Source organism: Pollachius pollachius (genome assembly GCF_949987615.1).
Source record: "Pollachius pollachius genome assembly, chromosome: 14".
Taxonomy (NCBI): domain Eukaryota; kingdom Metazoa; phylum Chordata; class Actinopteri; order Gadiformes; family Gadidae; genus Pollachius; species Pollachius pollachius.
This window is the reverse complement of record NC_136947.1, coordinates 673091-693197: the sequence shown is the minus strand read 5'-3', so window position 1 is coordinate 693197 and position 20107 is coordinate 673091. Positions and strand designations below refer to the sequence as shown.

The following is a 20107-nucleotide window of genomic DNA, read 5'->3' as shown; positions in this document are numbered from 1 at the left end:
TGGTCATCTGAGTAAAAATTACCCAAAGGAAATTTATTATACCTCAAATTTCTTATTACAGTTCACATCCATTTGATTACTCCTTCATCCAAACAGTCTTCTTTCCTTTCATCACTTTAGTGGTTCAGAACTGCATTTTTTAGCTGATCCTATTGTCTATAACTCAGATAAAAAGGTTAAGTTATAAACAATTTAGTTCTTCTTAAAGAGCTAGAGACTAGCCAAAATGTGTTTAATCCTTTCCTCCTTACTCATTGGTATTATGAGTTTAACTGGGGTTAAACTGTTACAAAAGGTCTGTGCTTTTCTGACAATAAACCAGCAGACTGTTCAAAAATACAATATGTTGGATTGATAGATAAATACATAGATTTACCCCCCACCAAAATAAATGTAGGACCTCCACCAGGTCACCCTAAAATGCAGCAGAATGCAGGAAGTCACAACTATGATGTTTAATCTTTTCCTCCTTACTCATTGGTATTGTGAGTTTAACTGGGGTTAAACTGTTACAAAAGGTCTGTGCTTTTCTGACAATAAACCAGCAGTCTGTTCAAAAATACAATATGTTGGATTGATAGATAAATACATAGATTTACCCCCCACCAAAATAAATGTAGGACCTCCACCAGGTCACCCTAAAATGCAGCAGAATGCAGGAAATCACAACTATGATGTTTAATCCTTTCCTCCTTACTCATTGGTATTGTGAGTTTAACTGGGGTTAAACTGTTACAAAAGGTCTGTGCTTTTCTGACAATAAACCAGCAGTCTGTTCAAAAATACAATATGTTGGATTGATAGATAAATACATAGATTTACCCCCCACCAAAATAAATGTAGGACCTCCACCAGGTCACCCTAAAATGCAGCAGAATGCAGGAAAGCACAACTATGATGTTTAATCCTTTCCTCCTTACTCATTGGTATTGTGAGTTTAACTGGGGTTAAACTGTTACAAAAGGTCTGTGCTTTTCTGACAATAAACCAGCAGTCTGTTCAAAAATACAATATTTTGGATTGATAGATAAATACATAGATTTACCCCCCACCAAAATAAATGTAGGACCTCCACCAGGTCACCCTAAAATGCAGCAGAATGCAGGAAATCACAACTATGATGTTTAATCCTTTCCTCCTTACTCATTGGTATTGTGAGTTTAACTGGGGTTAAACTGTTACAAAAGGTCTGTGCTTTTCTGACAATAAACCAGCAGTCTGTTCAAAAATACAATATGTTGGATTGATAGATAAATACATAGATTTACCCCCCACCAAAATAAATGTAGGACCTCCACCAGGTCACCCTAAAATGCAGCAGAATGCAGGAAATCACAACTATGATGTTTAATCCTTTCCTCCTTACTCATTGGTATTGTGAGTTTAACTGGGGTTAAACTGTTACAAAAGGTCTGTGCTTTTCTGACAATAAACCAGCAGTCTGTTCAAAAATACAATATGTTGGATTGATAGATAAATACATAGATTTACCCCCCACCAAAATAAATGTAGGACCTCCACCAGGTCACCCTAAAATGCAGCAGAATGCAGGAAATCACAACTATGATGTTTAATCCTTTCCTCCTTACTCATTGGTATTGTGAGTTTAACTGGGGTTAAACTGTTACAAAAGGTCTGTGCCTTTCTGACAATAACCCCCCCCCCCCCGCTTCCTGGGGCTGAGCCCACCGAAAAGTCAGAACCTAGACTCGCCCCTGACCTTAACGGTAGTAGCTGTGTTGGAACACAGGCGTGTACCATACGTTGTCACAGTCCCCCCCGTCTCCTCCAGGTGAAGGAGCTGAGCTCGCTGGGCTTCGAGGACGAGCAGCTGTGCCACGAGGTGCTCCGGCAGAGCCGCGGGGAGCTGCACGGCGCCCTGGCCCTGCTGCAGCGCCCCCTGCTGGAGTCGTTCCACCAGCGCATGTGGAGCGACAAGCCCGAGCAGCCTATAGACGTGCGGCACCCGGACAAGCAGGTGCCTGGTTGGAAACTGTTGATTTGAATGTGTTGCGTCATCGTCGCGCTCTGAAACAGAGGGTGGATGAGGAGGCTTAAAGCTGCAGTGTGTAGGGTTTGGTGCCATCTAGTGGTGTGTTTGAACATTGCGACCAACTGAGTTTCCCACAACGACTCCTCGTCCTGACTTTCCAGTTATGAAGGAGAAGCTAGGGTGGCCTGTACTGGTCTGTGGCCTGTACAGGTACCAGTATTGATGAAATTGATGTTGTAGTCCAAAACAACAGCAAGTATCTGAAAAGTGTCAAGTGAGGAGACTTATAAATTGTGCTAAATTATTTAGTCTGTAAAGCTATAGTTCAAAACTTACTAGAAAGAAAAAAGCGATCATGATTATTAATTTAAATTGCGTCCTGTCTAGAGCCATTTGTCTGTTCTGGACCACTGTAGGAACAGGGCGCTGCTACATTTTAAGGTCATGACAAACACAACAGTCCTTATTTTCAAGGGATGATACACTTAGTTAAACATGCTTATGAATATTAGATTCCATTACCGCCAAGTCCAGTCTGCTACACTAAATACTACACACTGCACCCTAAAAGCCGACAATCTCAGGTATATTCTAACACAAGAGAGTACTGCTTCCTACGCGTGCTGTGAAACAACAACCAGGATTATATTACCCAACTCTATGAACTCTCTGATGGTAGAACCTAGGGACCGTGAAGGCAGCTGCACACCGATACCCACCAGCCACAGCACCAGCCTCAAGCACACCTCACCGTCCGCTTCAAGTGCTTCAGTGAGCCCCTAGTGAAGCGTATTGCGGAGGTGATCTGTATTTCTCCTACCTACGCCTCTTTGGACACATCTCTTTGCAGATGATCAACTTAAAGGGGCCAGATTGTGTGTCCGCGTGGGATTATATACGCCCCTTGTGTTTTCATTACTTTAAGTACTAGACTTATTTTCAAGACTTGCTAAACAGATGTAAATTAACCCTTAATCGTTTCGGCACAAAATAAAAACAAGGCTACTTGTTTCTACAAGACCACAAAAGTTCTATGTAATATTACATGTGTGATCTTAATACACATGTGTTCTCTATCTATCACACATGTAACATACATTATGCTTTACAAACCATACTCTTTGTTTTATCATCCCCATTGTTCACCCGTCACATATACACACGTATCAAAAAGATATGTTACACAACAAAAAATGCATTGCGTACAGGAATAGTGCGGACACATTTCCGTTGATGGGTCCAGTGCCTAAACGCAGCGTTTAGTCCGTGACCGAGCGTCTCCCCCTGCAGCGCACCTGCAGACGTCTGCTGGCGGTGTACGACCTGCCCAGCTGGGGGCGCTGTGAGCTGGCCCTCTCCCTGCTGCTGGAGAGCAACGCCACCTACTGCCTGGAGGACGTGGTGCAGGCGGTGCGAGAGTCCCACGACAGGGAGTTCATCAAGAGGGTCCTGGCCAAAGAGTGTCCCATCTGTCTGTCCATCTTTCCTCACAGCAAGGTACGGGACGCACGAAGGCTACTAATGTGTTGAGCCGTTGACCCCGCCCCGCCCGGACTGAGCGGCGCCCGCGGCCGACAGGGCCCTCAACAGGCTGCGGTTCAGAGAGGCAGCATCCTGGTGTCTCTTCTGCTTGAACTCGGAGTCCTCTATAAAATAATTATATCATCGATTATAGTCAATTAAAAATAATTGAACAAAAACAGAATTCATTATATATATATATATTATGATATTTTTTTTGTTTAATTTTATTTGAATAATTGACTATAATCTCTTGTATTGCTGAGATGTCACCTTTATACTAGAAAGAAAAATATAGATATAATATACAAGAGAAAAATGTATATAATAAAAGAAATGGACCTGTTTTTACTTTCACTTAGAAATCAACCTCTAATTGGAAATGATTGCTGAATTTCCTTTAAAATAAGAAATGGAGAAAAATAATAAAAAAATGAATGGTATGAAAACAATCAGGAATGAGCTGAAATCCGCTCGTTTGCCTCTCTAATTCCCCCCCCCCCCCCGTCTCCAGATGCAGTCCCTGACGTCGTGCCAGTGCTCTGTGTGCTGCGGCTGCTTCCGCCAGCACTTCACCATCGTGGTGCGCGACAAGCACATCCGCGACATGGTGTGCCCCGTGTGCTGGGAGCCCGACATCAACGACCCCGAGCACCTCAACAGCTACTTCTCCACCCTGGACATCCAGGTACCCCCCCGCCCGGCCCGCAGGCCGGTTGTTATTGTGGCGTCCTTTGCTTTGAAGTCGTGTTGTGTGAGACGGAGCCCCCCTCCTCTCTATAACGGTGTTCTGCCCAATCCAAGGCGCCGTCCACACGGAACAGATGTTTGGGTGAAAACGTCTTGCGCAGGGGTCTCAAACTCAACTAACCTGGGGGCCCCTGGAGGTAGAGTCTGGGTCAGGCGGGGCCACATCAAGTAGTTCACAGAACAAAGGAGCACAACTGACCCAATCTAAGTTAATGATCGGGCTGTAATTAGATCACGTTGGCTATGTAATCGCTGACAACAGGGGACATTTCATAGCGGTTGGTGGAAACCGGGACATTCTAGCGGCCTTTGGCTTTTGTCGGGACTCAGGACACGCAACTCAAAATTCGGACTGTCCCGGCAAAACCGGGACATCTGGTCATCTTATCACAAGTGATAAAAAAGCGTGGCAAGCCACTCAGCAAAAAGGTGCGTTTGACAACAACGCGCAGGCCGCACTAACACTAAGCTTTGATTCAAGTGGGGGGACACAAAATATCATCCCGCGGGCCTCAATTGGCCCCCGGGCTGCGAGTTTGAGACCCCTGGTCTTGTGCGTTTGGCCGACCGTCCAGACGGATCCGGTGTTTTCGGTGCCTGAATGCGCTCTTTTCTGAAACCAGGTCCCAGGGTGGATAAGTTAAAAATATGACGTTTGCGGTTCCGTGTTAGGATTCGTGTGGACGCCTGACACACAAACAATGACGTCCACGCCCCCCCCCACCACCAGCTGGGCGACGTAAGAGTTGCGTTGATGTTTATAAGGCGCGCAGGCTTGCACTAGTTCTCTACCTTATTTTGTGGAGAACCAGTGCCTTGAACATGCACTGCAGCGTTTCTACAGCTCGATGCGTTTTCCCAGTGAGTCCATCTTTACGGAGCTATTCCTGAAACGCATCAAAGGAAAACGGCTTTCGCCCGTGTGGACGGGGCCTGTCTGGCTCCGGCGGAGGCGCTCTAGTTGACGACGCACAGCTGCATAGCCAGTTAGGCCCCGTGTGGACGGGACCTAACTGGCTATGCAGCTGTGTGTCGTCAACCAGAGCGCCTCAGCGGGCTGGCCGGCCCTAGGGGTTCAGAGAGGGTCCGCAGTACCCTCCATACTATCGACAAAGTACAAGCTGGCTAACGTTTTTTAATTTGTAAAATATACCGGTTAAAGGATGTGGTTTTATGGATCAAACCGCTATCGGTCAGCATCCACGAGAGATGTGTCCAGGTTGTTTGAAGCTACGAGCGAGTGGATGTGGGACACATGGCGACTTTTGCAGCGACGGACGACAACGTGAAAGATGTGAAATAAGCATAGCGTGCGACAGAGGGAAGTCCTCCCCCGGGAGTGGGATCCCTTCATGGTGGTGGTGTTCCTCTGGCCCGTAGCTGCGGGAGTGTCTGGAGCCCGAGGTGTACGAGCTGTTCCACAAGAAGCTGACGGAGCAGGCGCTCATTAAGGACCCCAAGTTCCTCTGGTGCAGCCACGTGAGTAGGCAGCCAGCGCCCGCACACACACACACACACACACACGCACACGCACACACACACGCATGTACACACACAGACACACACACACACACACACGCATGTACACACACAGACACGCACGCACATACACACATGCACACACACACACACACACACGCACACGCACATGCACACGCATGTACACACACAGACACGCACACACGCGCACACGCATGTACACACACAGACACGCACACACAGACACACACAGACACGCACGCACATACAGACACGCACGCACATACACACACACACGCACGCACATACACACATGCACACGCATACACAAACACACGCACACGCATGAACAGACACGCACACACATGCACACGCATACACAAACACATGCACACGCATGTACAGACACGCACACACATGCATACACATACACACATGCATACGCATACACAAACACATGCACATGCACAAGCATATACACATGCACACGCATACACAAACACATGCACATGCACACGCATATACACATGCACACACACGCATGCACGCACGAGCACACAAATACACGCACGCACAAACACACACGCACACACACACACACACACACATATAAACACGCATACACCCACACATGCACACACATGTGCTCACATGCACGCACACACATGCCTACACGCATACAAGAACAAATACACCAACACACACACAAACGTACGCACACACGTCTACACACACATGTACACCGAGGCGCGCATGGTCATACACACACGGGCACACTCAAACACCAACCACATGCACTGACGCACGCATTCACCCTCCCACGTGCACAACCTTACAGGCCTTCGCAGAGGTGTAGCAGTAGTGTTGGGAGGTACAGGTGCCGCACATTAAGTTAATGATGGCTGTGCATTAGCACCTCGCCGGTAAAAGCCTGTCCACCACTCTGCTCTACGTCCCCAGTGTTCCTACGGCTTCATCTACGACGGCCACCAGCTCAAGGTCACCTGCTTTCAGTGCCGCAAGAGCTTCTGTGCCCAGTGCAAAAAACCTGTAAGTGCTCGTTTTAACGAGGTTTAACCAAGTGTTACGCTGTGATCTGAAAATGTAGCAGTGACGGTTGCTAGACTTTCCTCTCTCTGTCAACCCATGTTGGGACCCATTGCACATCATGTGTAAGATCACATGTTCATCACAAGTACATGATGCATAGTCAATTACAGTCATAATACAGTTATGCATATGCTATAATCAATGCTAGCATTCATAAATACTAGTCCAGATCTTTACTGCTTATCCAAAGGTCTGAAACTCTGATGATGAGGATGGTGATGATGAGGATGATGATGATGATGATGAGGATGATGATGTCCACAGTGGGAGTCCCAGCATGCCGGCCTGTCCTGTGAGCAGTACCAGTCCTGGAAGAGGGAGAACGACCCGGAGTACCAGAGACAGGGCCTGGCGGGATACCTCCGGGACAACGGGATCAGTCAGTTCTCTCTCCTTTCTCTCTCTCCTTCCTCTCTCTCCTTCCTCTCTCTCTCCTTCCTCTCTCTCTCCTTCCTCTCTCTCTCCTTCCTCTCTCTCCTTCCTCTCTCTCTGTAACTCCAGTGGCCATACACATCACAGACACCCACTGCATATGTGCACCAAAGGAAGGTTCAAGACAAAGTTGTCTCTTTGTACATCGATAGTAACCCATCCTCTTTAAATTTATTTTCTTCTTCTCTGAGTGAAAGTGGTGAGTTGGCGTTCGCCTTCAAGAATTAAAACCTGTCAATCTTTGTCTGTCTGACGCACTGTGCCTTCTGGAGAGAGAGAGAGAGAGAGAGAGAGAGAGAGAGAGAGAGAGAGAGAGAGAGAGAGAGAGAGAGAGAGAGAGAGAGAGAGAGAGAGAGAGAGAGAGAGAGAGAGAGAGAGAGAGAGAGAGAGAGAGAGAGAGAGAGAGAGAGAGAGAGAGAGAGAGAGAGAGAGAGAGAGAGAGAGAGAGCCTATCTTCTCAGGTGATGCTTTGGCCCTCAGCCTTCCCTCATTACCCCTCTGCCTCTCCCCAGCTTGCCCAAACTGTCGCTTCCAGTATGCTCTGTCCAAGGGAGGCTGCATGCACTTCTGCTGCTCCCAGTGCCGCTACCAGTTCTGCAGCGGATGCAACAACCCCTTCCACACTGTAAGTAGTGGGGGTTGTGGAGGTGGGGCTGGTTCCATACTGCAGTGATTCTCATCTGGTGTATCGCGACCCTGGGTGGCAGAGTACATGCCAAACCATTTTGTTTGCTCGATTTGAACAGTATATGAAGACATTTTGAAGCCGTGGTGTAGATTTGTTGATGCAGAACATTTATTACTTTTTATTATTACGTTTTAATGTTTGGAGGTTGATCGTAGTCTCACAATATTTATATGATATATCTAATAGGATGTATTCATCTCTTATTATCTTCATTAGAACATGTTTCCCATTTAACGGTGCAGGTTGTCGTGATGTGTGAAATGCTGAGCGTTTTCCTTCCCTCCTGTCCTCTCTCCTCGGGCCCCTGTCTGTCTGCGGCCCCAGACCTGTGCAGTGGACCAGTGCAGTGTGTCAGGGCTGCACGCCCATCACCCCAGAGACTGCCTCTTCTATCTCCGAGACTGGGAGCCTAGCAGACTGCAGGCCCTGCTGCAGGTACACGCACACACACACACACACACACACACACACACACACACACACACACACACACACACACACCTTTTACCCTTCGTCCTGTGTCTGTATTCCGACAGATACCGTTCCGACGGGCCACCTAGGCCACGGCTCATGATGTAACCTGACCATCACTAACTAACCATCACTAACTAACCATCTCTAACTAACCATCTCTTACTAACCATCACTAACTAACCATCACTAACTAACCATCTCTAACTAACCATCTCTTACTAACCATCTCTAACTAACCATCTCTAACTAACCATCTCTAACTAACCATCTCTTACTAACCATCTCTAACTAACCATCTCTAACTAACCATCTCTAACTAACCATCACTAACTAACCATCTCTGACTAACCATCTCTAACCTCACCATCTCTAACTAACCATCTCTAACCAACCATCTCTAACTAACCATCTCTAACTAACCATCACTAACTAACCATCTCTGACTAACCATCTCTGACTAACCATCTCTGACTAACCATCTCTGACTAACCATCTCTAACTAACCATCTCTAACCTCACCATCACTAACTAACCATCTCTAACCTCACCATCTCTAACTAACCATCTCTAACTAACCATCACTAACTAACCATCTCTAACTAACCATCTCTGACTAACTATCTCTAACTAACCATCACTGACTAACCATCTCTAACCTCACCATCACTAACTAACCATCTCTAACTAACCATCTCTCCCATGATGTGTGCATCAGGGCCAGCCAACTCCATCCATGTCCGTTGTGTTTGCGGTGCCCTCAGGGCACAGCTCAGGCCCTGATAGGAATCCAAACAGAATCCAACAAGCTGTGTTGGCCCAGATAAGAGGCCTGGTTTGTGACGCACATGGAGGGCCCTCATTGGCCTTTAATGGCTGCAGTGAGTTCCCTGTACTCAGCCCACCGATAGACCCCCTCCTGCAGTCCGTCAACGTCTCCTCCCAGAGTGTCTCGTGGGAGGAGCCCCCCATACCAGCAGACCCCCCATCACGGTGACCGTATTGTTATGAAAACCCTCTTAAACAGCCTTTGAGAACACGCCGATAACGGATTAACTGTGTGCAAGGCGTTACAGCCTCAAGAGCCAATCCTAGCGCAGTAAAACCGAAACCAAAGACTTTAGAGGTCGTGACCTTTCAGACTGCAGCATCCTCCCAGACCCACACGCCGGCGCCCGTCGCCACGGCGCCCGTCGCCACGGCGCCCGTCTCCGGCGCTCCGACGGGAGGCCTTTCAGCCGCGCTCCCCCGGAGGGGCCCCTGTCAACAGCTGACTGACTCTAATAAGACCCCCCTGGGGGGGGGGGGGTACAGCTGTTGTACTGCGATGGAATAATAACGGGAAGATTAGAACGGGAAAACACAGTTGAGGCAACTTTGAAGACGTGTGGAGGCGTGGTGGGGGGGATACTTGTATGAACTCAAAACTGCGGCTGGCTGGTTTAGTTGAAATATGAGATGCTGTGTGTGTGTGTGTGTGTTCCTAGCGATACATTTGTGGGAGTGGGTAAACACGACAAAATGTTTGGGATAAAAAAGTAAAAAAAATATTGATAAAGTCATGAAATAGGAGCGATTCGTGTCTTGAGAGGAGTGATGGTTGATCAAACTTGGGGCAGAGTCGATTGCTGCCTTAATGCAGGAATGTTGCGGGGATTGGAAGAAGATGCAAGCTCGCGCAACTCTTCAGGGATTAGTTCAGCTCGTGACGGGAAACTTGAGGGATATTGGGATGATTATACGCAGACATAAGGCAGTGATTGAGTAGATAGTCAGTTCTGTTTCTTGGGGGACACAGAATCCAATAGATAGCAGTTGGATATGTTTGTGCTCGGGGGTGGATTAATAATTCTGTAAACACTGCACATTCTCACAACCTCCATGTTTTGTTTCTCTGCAGAACGGAGTGCCCTTTAATACAGACCCTCCGCCCGGGACTCAGACAGGTACACACACACACACACACACACACACACACACACACACACACACACACACACACACACACACACACACACACACACACACACACACACACACACACACACACACACACACACACACACACACACACACGTACACAGACAGACAGACACACACGGACACACATGGACAGACACACACACACACACACCCATAGTTATTTTGGAGGGTGTTGGCCTGGTGTGAGCCCCCCTCTGGGTGTATAGCAGTGTGTGTGTCGGGTCCAGGCGACGCTCTCTCCTTGTGGTCCGAGGCCCCCTGACCCAGGGGGGCTAGGTAATCTCAGACCCAGTGGTCGGACCGTGACACAGCAGATCTTCTGGGGGGGGTGGGCGGCCAGGAAACCAGAAATAACCTTCGTTCCTGCTTCGTTAGACAGATATATTCTGCTGAAGGAAACTCATTTGCGTGAGTGTATGAAGCTTTCGATTAGTGTATTTCCACAGCGGCCGAATACACTTTGTGGATTTGGAACCTTTATAGACATTTTTTTTACAGTCAACGTCTGCCGGCCAAGTTTGTGTTCACTGTTAATAGCCAATTACACGCTTGCACATCCCTGCCTCCAGCAACCTGGTTGGTGGAAGCTAATTGAAGGGAATGAAAGTGAAGTCCTCCGTTCACCCATATTGGAGCTTGTCTGCCATCAGACTTTAGATGAAGTGAATATCTGAAGTCAGGTATTTGGAGAACAGGATCAGGGTCACCTGATGCAGTCTCCCCTCAAATGTACAGTATGTATGTATTGTGTTTCTAACTCTGAAGTCGGGAAGATGCAATGAAATACTCTCTTTTAAAGCAGCCTTGTTGTGTCTCCTGTTGTGTCCTGGTGTCTCCTGGTGTCCCCTGATATCTCCTGGTGTCCCCTTATGTCCCCTGGTGTCTCTTTATGTCCCCTCATGTCCCCTCATGTCCCCTGATGTCCCCTCATGTCCCCTCATGTCCCCTGCTGTCCCCTGATGTCCCCTGGTGTCCCCTGGTGTCCCCTGATGTCCCCTCATGTCCCCTGTGTCCCCTCATGTCCCCTGGTGTCCCCTCATGTCCCCTGTGTCCCCTCATGTCCCCTCATGTCCCCTGTGTCCCCTCATGTCCCCTCATGTCCCCACGTGTCCCCTCGTGTCCCCTCATGTCCCCTGTGTCCCCTGTGTCCCCTCATGTCCCCTCATGTCCCCTGTGTCCCCTCATGTCCCCTATGTCCCCTGTGTCCCCTCATGTCCCCTGTGTCCCCTCATGTCCCCTGTGTCCCCTCATGTCCCCTGTGTCCCCTGTGTCCCCTCATGTCCCCCCCGTCTCCGTCCCAGGTCTGTGCGGGGTGATCGAGCAGAAGGACGAGGCGGCCCAGCAGGCGGACGCGGCCTGCGGGGCCCAGACCCAGCCGGGCCACGCCGGGCTCTGCGAGTACGTTACCGTGGCAACCACACAACGCCGCGCCCACACTGCACACGTCCGTCCACGGATGACGTATGGGGGACGCCCTCTGATTGGCCGACGGATCTGTTACTGCTTTTACCGCAAGCCTTGTCTGTGTGTGTGTGTGTGTGTGTGTGTCTGTGTGTGTGTGTGTGTGTGTGTGTCGGGGGGGGTTTGAGTGTGTGTGTGTCTGTGTGCCCGCGGTTGTGTTCTCTCTGTCTGGGCTGTAACACCACGGTGTGCGTTTGTGTTGAGGTCCGTCTGGCCTCTGAGTGAGTGTGTGTGTGTGTGTGTGTGTGTGGGGGGGGGGGTTTGTTGACAAGATGGCAAAGGGTAATCTTTTAGACAATGTAATGGAACGGGCTGATGATCCTAGTGCTGCCGGCTCCTCTACAGAGCCTGTGGTCGCGTCAGGAAGGAAACACCCATCATTCTGTGAGCTCCACTACCGTGTTGATGGTTTCAACCCAAACCAGTTTGAGGCATTCTATTATCTCACAGTAATAGCAAAAGGGGGAACCGATGACCGTTACCGTAATTCCTCCCACAAGACTCGCCACGCCACGACAGACCAATCACGGCTCCATCCCCGGCGGTCCCCTTCGTCGAACCGTCTGCCGCGGCGGCCGCCATGTTTCACCACGTCCGTCCGTCTGTCCCCCACCCAGGAAGCACTACCGGGAGTACCTGGTGAGCCTGATCAACGGCTACTCCATCGACCCGGCGCCGCTGTTCAACGCCAACGAGCTGGGGCTGGCCTGCCGGCGCTACCAGGTGGAGGACGCGCGCGGCGAGGGCGAGGACGACTTCGGCTACTACAACCGCCTGCTGGAGGTAAGCCCCGTCGGCGTCTGAGGCCGGGTCGTCATGACAACGCCCCTTCAACACGGGACCGGCGATCCGTCATCCAGGTTAGCGGCTGTGTGTGTTCTCCCGACGGGGAATAGTGCGTGTGCTGCTGTTCTTTTCTTCGAAGTGTACAAAGCGCCTTTGTTGTGCTGGGATTACGGTACGTACCGTAGGCCTGGTCCCGTACTTTACCAGCGTTCGGTCCTGCAAGGTCTCAGCATTTGGGACCCGACCCAAGCTCCAGTGTGGGACGGCAGTGGCTCAGGAGGCAGAGCGGGTTGCCTGGTTACCGCAAGCTGCTGGTTCGATCCCTGTCTCCTCCTAGCTGAGTGTCGAGATGTCCCTGAGCGAGACGCCCCACCCTGACTGCTCCCTGCGAGCTGGCTGTCGCCTTGAATGGCTGACACCGCCGTCAGTGTGAGAATGTGTGCATGAATGGGTGAATGCTGTAAGGCGCTTTGGATAAGAGCGCTTTATAAATGCAGTCCACTTACCATTCAGCAGTGTGCACGCTGTAGCTCTACACAAGAGACATCATGGCTCTGTCGATCTGCTCCAGCTGCAGTCTCATATGTTAACCCCCCCCCCTGCAGAAACTGATGCATGAGGTCCCGCTGGGGGACAAGGTTCCACGGAACAAGTGAGGACCGCGGCACCCCCCTACACCGCCACCTCGTCTCCCGCTCCGTCTTCCCTATTGGTCCCACCCACCCGCCACCCCCCCCCCCCCACACACACACACACACACACACACACCCCCCCCCCCCCCCGACATCAGACCTGACAGCGGCGGGCAGTTTGACGCACGGCGTACAAGACAGTGATGCATCGGAGCCGGCGCCATGTTTTCCCTGGACGGCGTTCCCGACCTCGCCACGTTTCCTCCAAGGTCGGCACAATTAACAGGGCCGGACGCTTCCTCTGGGAACGCCGAGGAGGTGACGGTTCCTCTGGGAACGCCGAGGAGGTGGACGGTTCCTCTGGGAACGCCGAGCTGGTGGACGGTTCCTCTGGGAACGCCGAGAAGGTGGACGGTTCCTCTGGGAACGCCGAGGAGGTGGACGGTTCCTCTGGGAACGCCGAGCTGCTGGGGAAGGAAGTCAGAGAACAACTACAACAAAGTACGATCCCGGTGCGTAACGGAAGGGCGGTTACACAGCGTCAAGCTGGTTTGTTTTTTAACATTGAATGGAGACTTGGATTCCCTCGTACATTGGATAGACTTTCCTTTGCTTCATCGGATGTTTTGGGGGGGGGGGGGGGGGTTATGAGAGTGAACAGGAAATGGGAGAGTGGACAAGGTTTGTGGTTTTCCTCGATAAATGAATGGCCAGCCCAGAAGGTAGTCAGGTAAAAGTACAAACGTATACTCTGCATCCAGGAGTAATAACAGCGATTTCTGCACATTAAAGCGATAGAGAGGCTTACCATTTGGGCAAAGCCCTACCTAATGTGGGTACTTTGAAAAGCTAAATGGATACATTTCAAGGAAAAGCAATTGGAGGCGTTTGTTAAAATGCCACAGCTTGTATCTTAACTGTGAGTATAAGATGAGTGTATGTTTAGGTATGATTAAGGTGCAGTACAGGCAAACCTGGCCTTTGAAAGACATGGGAATCCGCACACACACAGCAATTACTTTCTCAAAAGCAATATAACAAGGTGGCTTTGGGCATTTCATTACAGGTGTGGATATTGAGAAAAACAAACTGACCAATAAAAATGAAGCAGTCAACAATCAAATGAAAGTCCTTTTCAGTTTTTCACCAAGGGAATAGGAATGAGTTAATAATAGTTTTAACTGGCTCACTGCACACGCTGAATTGACATTGGTTTGTCATGTAAAAGATGCAAGTGCATCATGCAAAAAATAGATTGTAAAATGGATATGTCACTTTGGATAAGTCACACAACAAACATGCACCATGAATTAATGGTTAAATTATTTTTATGCAATTTTGTCTAATGTATACGACCAGTTCAATGTGCTCGTGAAACGTTGTTATATTAAGCTGAGAACGTCTGCCAACATTTCTCCCCCCAAAGTAACGGGAAGAAAACTTGAAAATGAAAAAGGCTTCTTTCGGCTACTTCAGTGTGGTGGTCCAACATCAAACTTGAACCGTCGTCACCTGATTTAAATTCATATTTTGTGGACTGCTGCTCTGTCGTCAAAGGTTGTTCTGCTTTGTAAATAAATCAGATCTAACGGACTGTTTGCTTATGTGCATGTGCCGTATTACATAAACCGCCACGAATCACAAATGTATGCCATATCTATAGGTCATATTTATTTGCTAGTAGGACAATGGAAAATTAGTTTTCCTGTGGATTTTATTCAACTACTTTTGGTGACATTCAGAGGGAACCTGAACGGAACCGAAGAGTGCTTGACTCTGCCTGAAGTATCACTTCTGCAAAAGAGATTGTGAGTTTCAAGGACCATTGCTGTTACGAATGACAATGAATTGGATTCTGCCTTTTTGGGAGCATTAATAAAATGCTTTTGAAAATCGACTTGTAAACACCACAGAGAGAATGTAGCTATTTTTTGACAGCTCTTCAATCCAATAAATCACCTGTCCTGTCACAGTGTTTGTGTTTGTCTCTTCATAGCGGTGCTTTTATCGAGCGCTTGGACATGATCGAAATGGCCTCTCAGCAATTATTCTAATGATGCCGGTAGTTTTGGAAGGCGTGCACCCATTTATGGACCAAATGCACTCAACAAAGGAAACTTTTTCTTTAACAACCGCTGAAGACAGACAACGCAATGTTCCCCTAACGGTTTCTTGCTGTTAATAGTTAAATGTTGTCGTCGTCTCTTCAGTAAAACTTGCGTCACCATTTTTGGCATTCACGTTAATTCCTTCAGAAATTGAGTCCATGGGGATAATGTTTTCACAAATGCAATGTTTTGTGTGCTTATTAGGGCAGATGATTGCTTGGTTCAGTGGTGGTGATGACTTATTGCAATCGAACACCAACACATTGCATTGTTTTTATTTTGTATTGCAGCACCACGGCCCTCCGTACTTCTTCCGTTGTATTTGCTAACCTCGTCTGTCTGTCAGCCAGTGACATCTATTTGACTGCACCTGCAATCCCCATCTGAAAAGTTGGACCATTGCCTCATTGTTCCGGGGTTCGCGTTCTCTTTTGGTCCTTCAACAACAGGGTCAATGGTAATTCAACTGTTATGTAGGTTTAAATATTGTAAAGAAAACAACTAAAACACAAAACGGCCCCGGAAAATGAAACCATAGCGTCCTGTAGTACAGCCTGCAATGGGCCTGCGTGCCAGGTCCACTAGTTCATCTCTCTCTCCCGGTAAATGTCAGTTCACCCGATTGACGTCGAGCACCAAGCTGTCTCTCCCGCTAACTCGAGGGTAATGACTCACTCACCGGGCACGCTATCTCATCAAGTGTCTCTTGACGCTAATGACGGACAGCTTGCCTGGTTAGAGAGGGTTAGGTACGGCCCTCAGCAGAACGACAGCGGCGTAGCCTGCCAAGAACAGACGCAGACGGCGACAGACAGCTCAATATGCAGAGAGCCCAGTGTAGGCAGGATGAAGATGGCCGGAACGCCAGAAGAACGTCAGGCACCAGGAAGACTGTTGCTATATTTACCGCCTTAGAGGAGGTCTTGTGACGGTGAAACGGTTCATCAGTTATTCAGTTAAGAGTCATAGCAATTGATTTCAAATGCCACATTTTATTTATGACTTAACGCTGTCGTTAAACATGGTTAGACATGCAGTCTAAATGTAATTGTTATGATGCTTTGGACAAAAGTGTCCACCATAAGCATGCCGTATATGTCTTACACACACAGAGAGAAAAAGTATATTGACTTTAGATATTTGAATTGACGCGTTTAATGAATTGATCGGATTCTGCTTAAAGATGACATTAAGTGTGTGTGTGTGTGTGTGTGTGTGTGTGTGCGTTTGTTTGCATGCTGGCAGTCTTTAGAAAATGCACAGTTGCTAAGCAACCATGTGTTATTGATAACAGCTTCAGCTGGGATTGTTGTTCCCTTTGCACTGTATCCGTTTGATTCTTCCTTTCAACCTTTCTCACACCAGAAGCCCCACACTCACTCACTCACTCACTCACTCACTCACTCACTCACTCACTCACTCGCCATTCATCTCACCTTTTAATGTGCTGAGGTATTTCATCCTTTTTGCAACTCCATCCATCCATCACTCATACCTCTATACACCAATGTACATGCATGTATTCATTCATACAAGCATACATACGCACCTTCATACAAATACATTCATACTAACAAACATACACACCTACACTCAAATACATACGTACGTACAGATACACATTCATGTATACATACATGCATATAAACATATACATATGCATACATATTTATTTATGTTTCATTTGGATGTTATATTTATTCATATGGGTTGCATTCATTCATTAGCGTTCGTCATTTTTATTCTAATGTGTTTAACAACTGTTAGCCGATAGGACAGACACGTAGCAGAGCAGGTCCGAGAATCCAATGAACCTGTACTAGTTAAACATGGCAAAAAGAAACTCTGGCTAGCTATCTATCTATCGACATACACACACGCACGCACGCACGCACGCACATGAACAGATACACACCCAGCAACAATAAAGTGTATCTGACAATCTCATTGCCATCCATGCTGGGGGAGCTGCTGTCTCTGATCCAGACGGGCAGTGGAAGATGTCCTGGGAGGGCTTTACAACACAGCTGATGAAGGCTGCATGTGTATGCTTCTGACTGAAGGCCCATTAATATTTCATGCACAGCAAACAAAAGGGCTTCGACTGAAGAAGGGGACGCCGCCATCAATAATTCATTCATTCTTGAGTTCATTCATTCATTCATTCATGCTTTGGTGCTATTTCAAATCCCCTGTTAAAATGTGATCTGTGATCTATTGTGTATTACATCCTGCTTAAAGCTGCACTCGGCAAATTTAGCTTGACACACTTTGCTTTGATTCAATTGTGTTTTCGATTTGTTTCCGAGCCTCATGGATCTCGTGTATTTCTTAGACTACAGGTCTTTGCTGTAGATCCAAATGCATGTAAACTGTGAGACTAAATCAAATCACAATTTCGTCATGTAAGAGTAGGATGGGTTAAAATTGCTGATTGCAGCTTAAGCTAAGATACGTTTTGGTATCCGTCAATCGCTGAAGCCAGAATGACTGCACTAATCGTTGACTGCTTTAGTCGCTGCTTTGCTTACAGTTTGATTTCCGCAACAAATTTCTCTTTGATTTCTTCAACAAATTAGGAAAACTGGATTGATGATTGACTTGGACAAACAAATTGTTCTACATGGTGAAAGGTTGTCACTCACATTAAAGAGGCAGTAGGTGAGATTCAGGAGCTGTTGTTCCAGTGTCATTTGTTAGAAATTCCGCAGCCTAACCTGTCCGTTTTTAGTGAGTGAAATGCTCTGTGAGAATATCTGTTGTGGTCGAATGCGCCTGCCTCCGTCTGAGACGATTTGGATTTTAAATGACTCCCCGCTCATTCCTGGCCAACCTGGACACGTCATCCCTGATTGGTTCGAGGGAATCCATCTCGCCTTTCAAGCACACGGGCGTGAATCCAAAACCTTTCAAGAGCTTTCAAAAAGCCCAGCCTGATAGCGGCATTCCATTCCCTGTGGGACGAGCGTCAAGGCTCAACCTAGCCCTGCGCTAACCCCAGGGCACGGAGGCTCTTTCTGTTCATTATGTTCAAAGTTTGTGTGACCTTTCTGTGACACTCGGTGCCGGCCAATCGCATCCTGACATGAAATTGTGTCTGACCAATCGTGCGTCTGCTGAGCAGCCTCACCGTGGCAGACGGCGTAGGATCTGAGCGTTACTTCAGGACTCTCAAGGCCTGTGTGAGTATAGTAAATGACACGCTGTGAAGTGTGGCCCACTGACACACACTCTTGAGTCCAAAGGAACTTAAAAAGGCGAGATGGACCCCACTCAACCCACGGCGGCACTGCTAATAGATGTCAAAGACCTCTAGACTGTAGGAGTACGGGTTTCTCTCTGTGTTACTTCCACTTGTGCTCTCTTGCTCTCTCTCTCTCTCTCTCTCTCTCTCTCTCTCTCTCTCTCTCTCTCTCTCTCTCTCTCTCTCTCTCTCTCCACTATCTCCCACTCTCTCTCTTTTCTGCTCCATCTCCCTTGGTACATTTCTTTAAATGTCCAAAATTGTATTTCTTTGTAGGTTTTTGTGTGCACACACACATACACACACACAGACACACTTCAAAGACTACCTGGACTCCCAGTCGTCTGAGTTCTGAACCATGGCGGGTCATGGGGTCAAAGCCCAGATGTAAACAACTGGAGCCCCTCTCTCTCTCTCCTCTCTGTCCGTCCTCAGCCTGTTGGAGCTGGTCTCTCTCTCCTCTCTGTCCGTCCTCAGCCTGTTGGAGCTGGTCTCTCTCTCTCTCTCCTCTCTGTCCATCCTCAGCCTGTTGGAGCTGGTCTCTCTCCTCAATGGCTGCGTTGGTGTTTACCATGTGTGATTTTTAATTGTAATCTAGTGATGCCCGTCGTAGCCTATTGAGGAGAGAAGAGCATCGTCCACGGTTCACAAAACGGTGAGTCTGTCAACGCGCTGAACCGTTTGTGTGTTTTTAAAATGCTATTTGTGACTTTTGAATCATCGGTGCAAAGGAACCCTTTTGGGAGCTGTTCATCCAGCGTGTGGACGGCTGGTTGGTGACGACACGGGAGGGGGGGGGGCTTAAGGTCAAAATCACAAATCACTTGGAAGGGGAGGACGACGTCAGGCATCAACACGGGTAACAGGTCTCGTCAATCAAATGTTGACGCTATACTTATATATTATATATATATACATATACACAATGCCATCTCAACATGTCTGTGTCACACCAAGGCCCTTGTCCCCTTGTTGATGTGTGTGTTTGTGGTCCGTCTGTCTGTCTGTCTGTCTGTCTGTCTGTCTGTCTGTCTGTCTGTCTGTCTGTCTGTCTGTAGTGAAGTTCTCCATACAGAAGAACGCACTACGGTGAGCGGGCTGATGAGGAGGGAAAAGAAGCTTTGTGGCTTTGTTTATGGTTTTGCATTTGATTTGGACACACACACTCTCACACGCTCACACACATATGCACAAATGCACATACAAACAAATGCACGCACACACACAAACACACAACATACGTGCACACACAAACACGCACCTTATAACATGCACGCACACTCGCGCACACACACACACACACACACACACACACACACACACACACACACACACACACACACACACACACACACACACACACACTTAATGACTGCAGTAATGAGAAACGACTGTCGTATTCACTCCATCCCGCCGGGGCCCTGCGTCCCGCCGCGGCACAGCGCTTGT

General features: G+C 48.2%; 1 protein-coding gene across 7 annotated transcripts in view; it reads left to right on the top strand.

Annotated features, from left to right (window-relative positions):
• Nucleotides 1–15257, top strand: part of rnf31 (ring finger protein 31) — a 31903-nt gene extending 16646 nt beyond the window's left edge. For 5 of the 7 annotated variants that reach the window (XM_079750761.1, XM_079750758.1, XM_079750760.1 and 2 more), the window contains 12 exons: nt 1793–1978; nt 3284–3490; nt 4029–4202; nt 5645–5743; nt 6704–6793; nt 7118–7232; nt 7798–7910; nt 8298–8408; nt 10345–10390; nt 11729–11825; nt 12506–12671; nt 13280–15257. In XM_079750761.1, coding sequence (XP_079606887.1) covers nt 1793–1978; nt 3284–3490; nt 4029–4202; nt 5645–5743; nt 6704–6793; nt 7118–7232; nt 7798–7910; nt 8298–8408; nt 10345–10390; nt 11729–11825; nt 12506–12671; nt 13280–13330 — 1455 coding nt within the window. In that variant the 3' untranslated portion in view covers nt 13331–15257. The remainder of the gene's footprint in view (nt 1–1792; nt 1979–3283; nt 3491–4028; nt 4203–5644; nt 5744–6703; nt 6794–7117; nt 7233–7797; nt 7911–8297; nt 8409–10344; nt 10391–11728; nt 11826–12505; nt 12672–13279) is intronic. The other 2 variants (XR_013812384.1, XR_013812385.1) reach the window with 2 other exon arrangements.
• The last annotated feature ends 4850 nt before the right edge of the window (nt 15258–20107 follow it).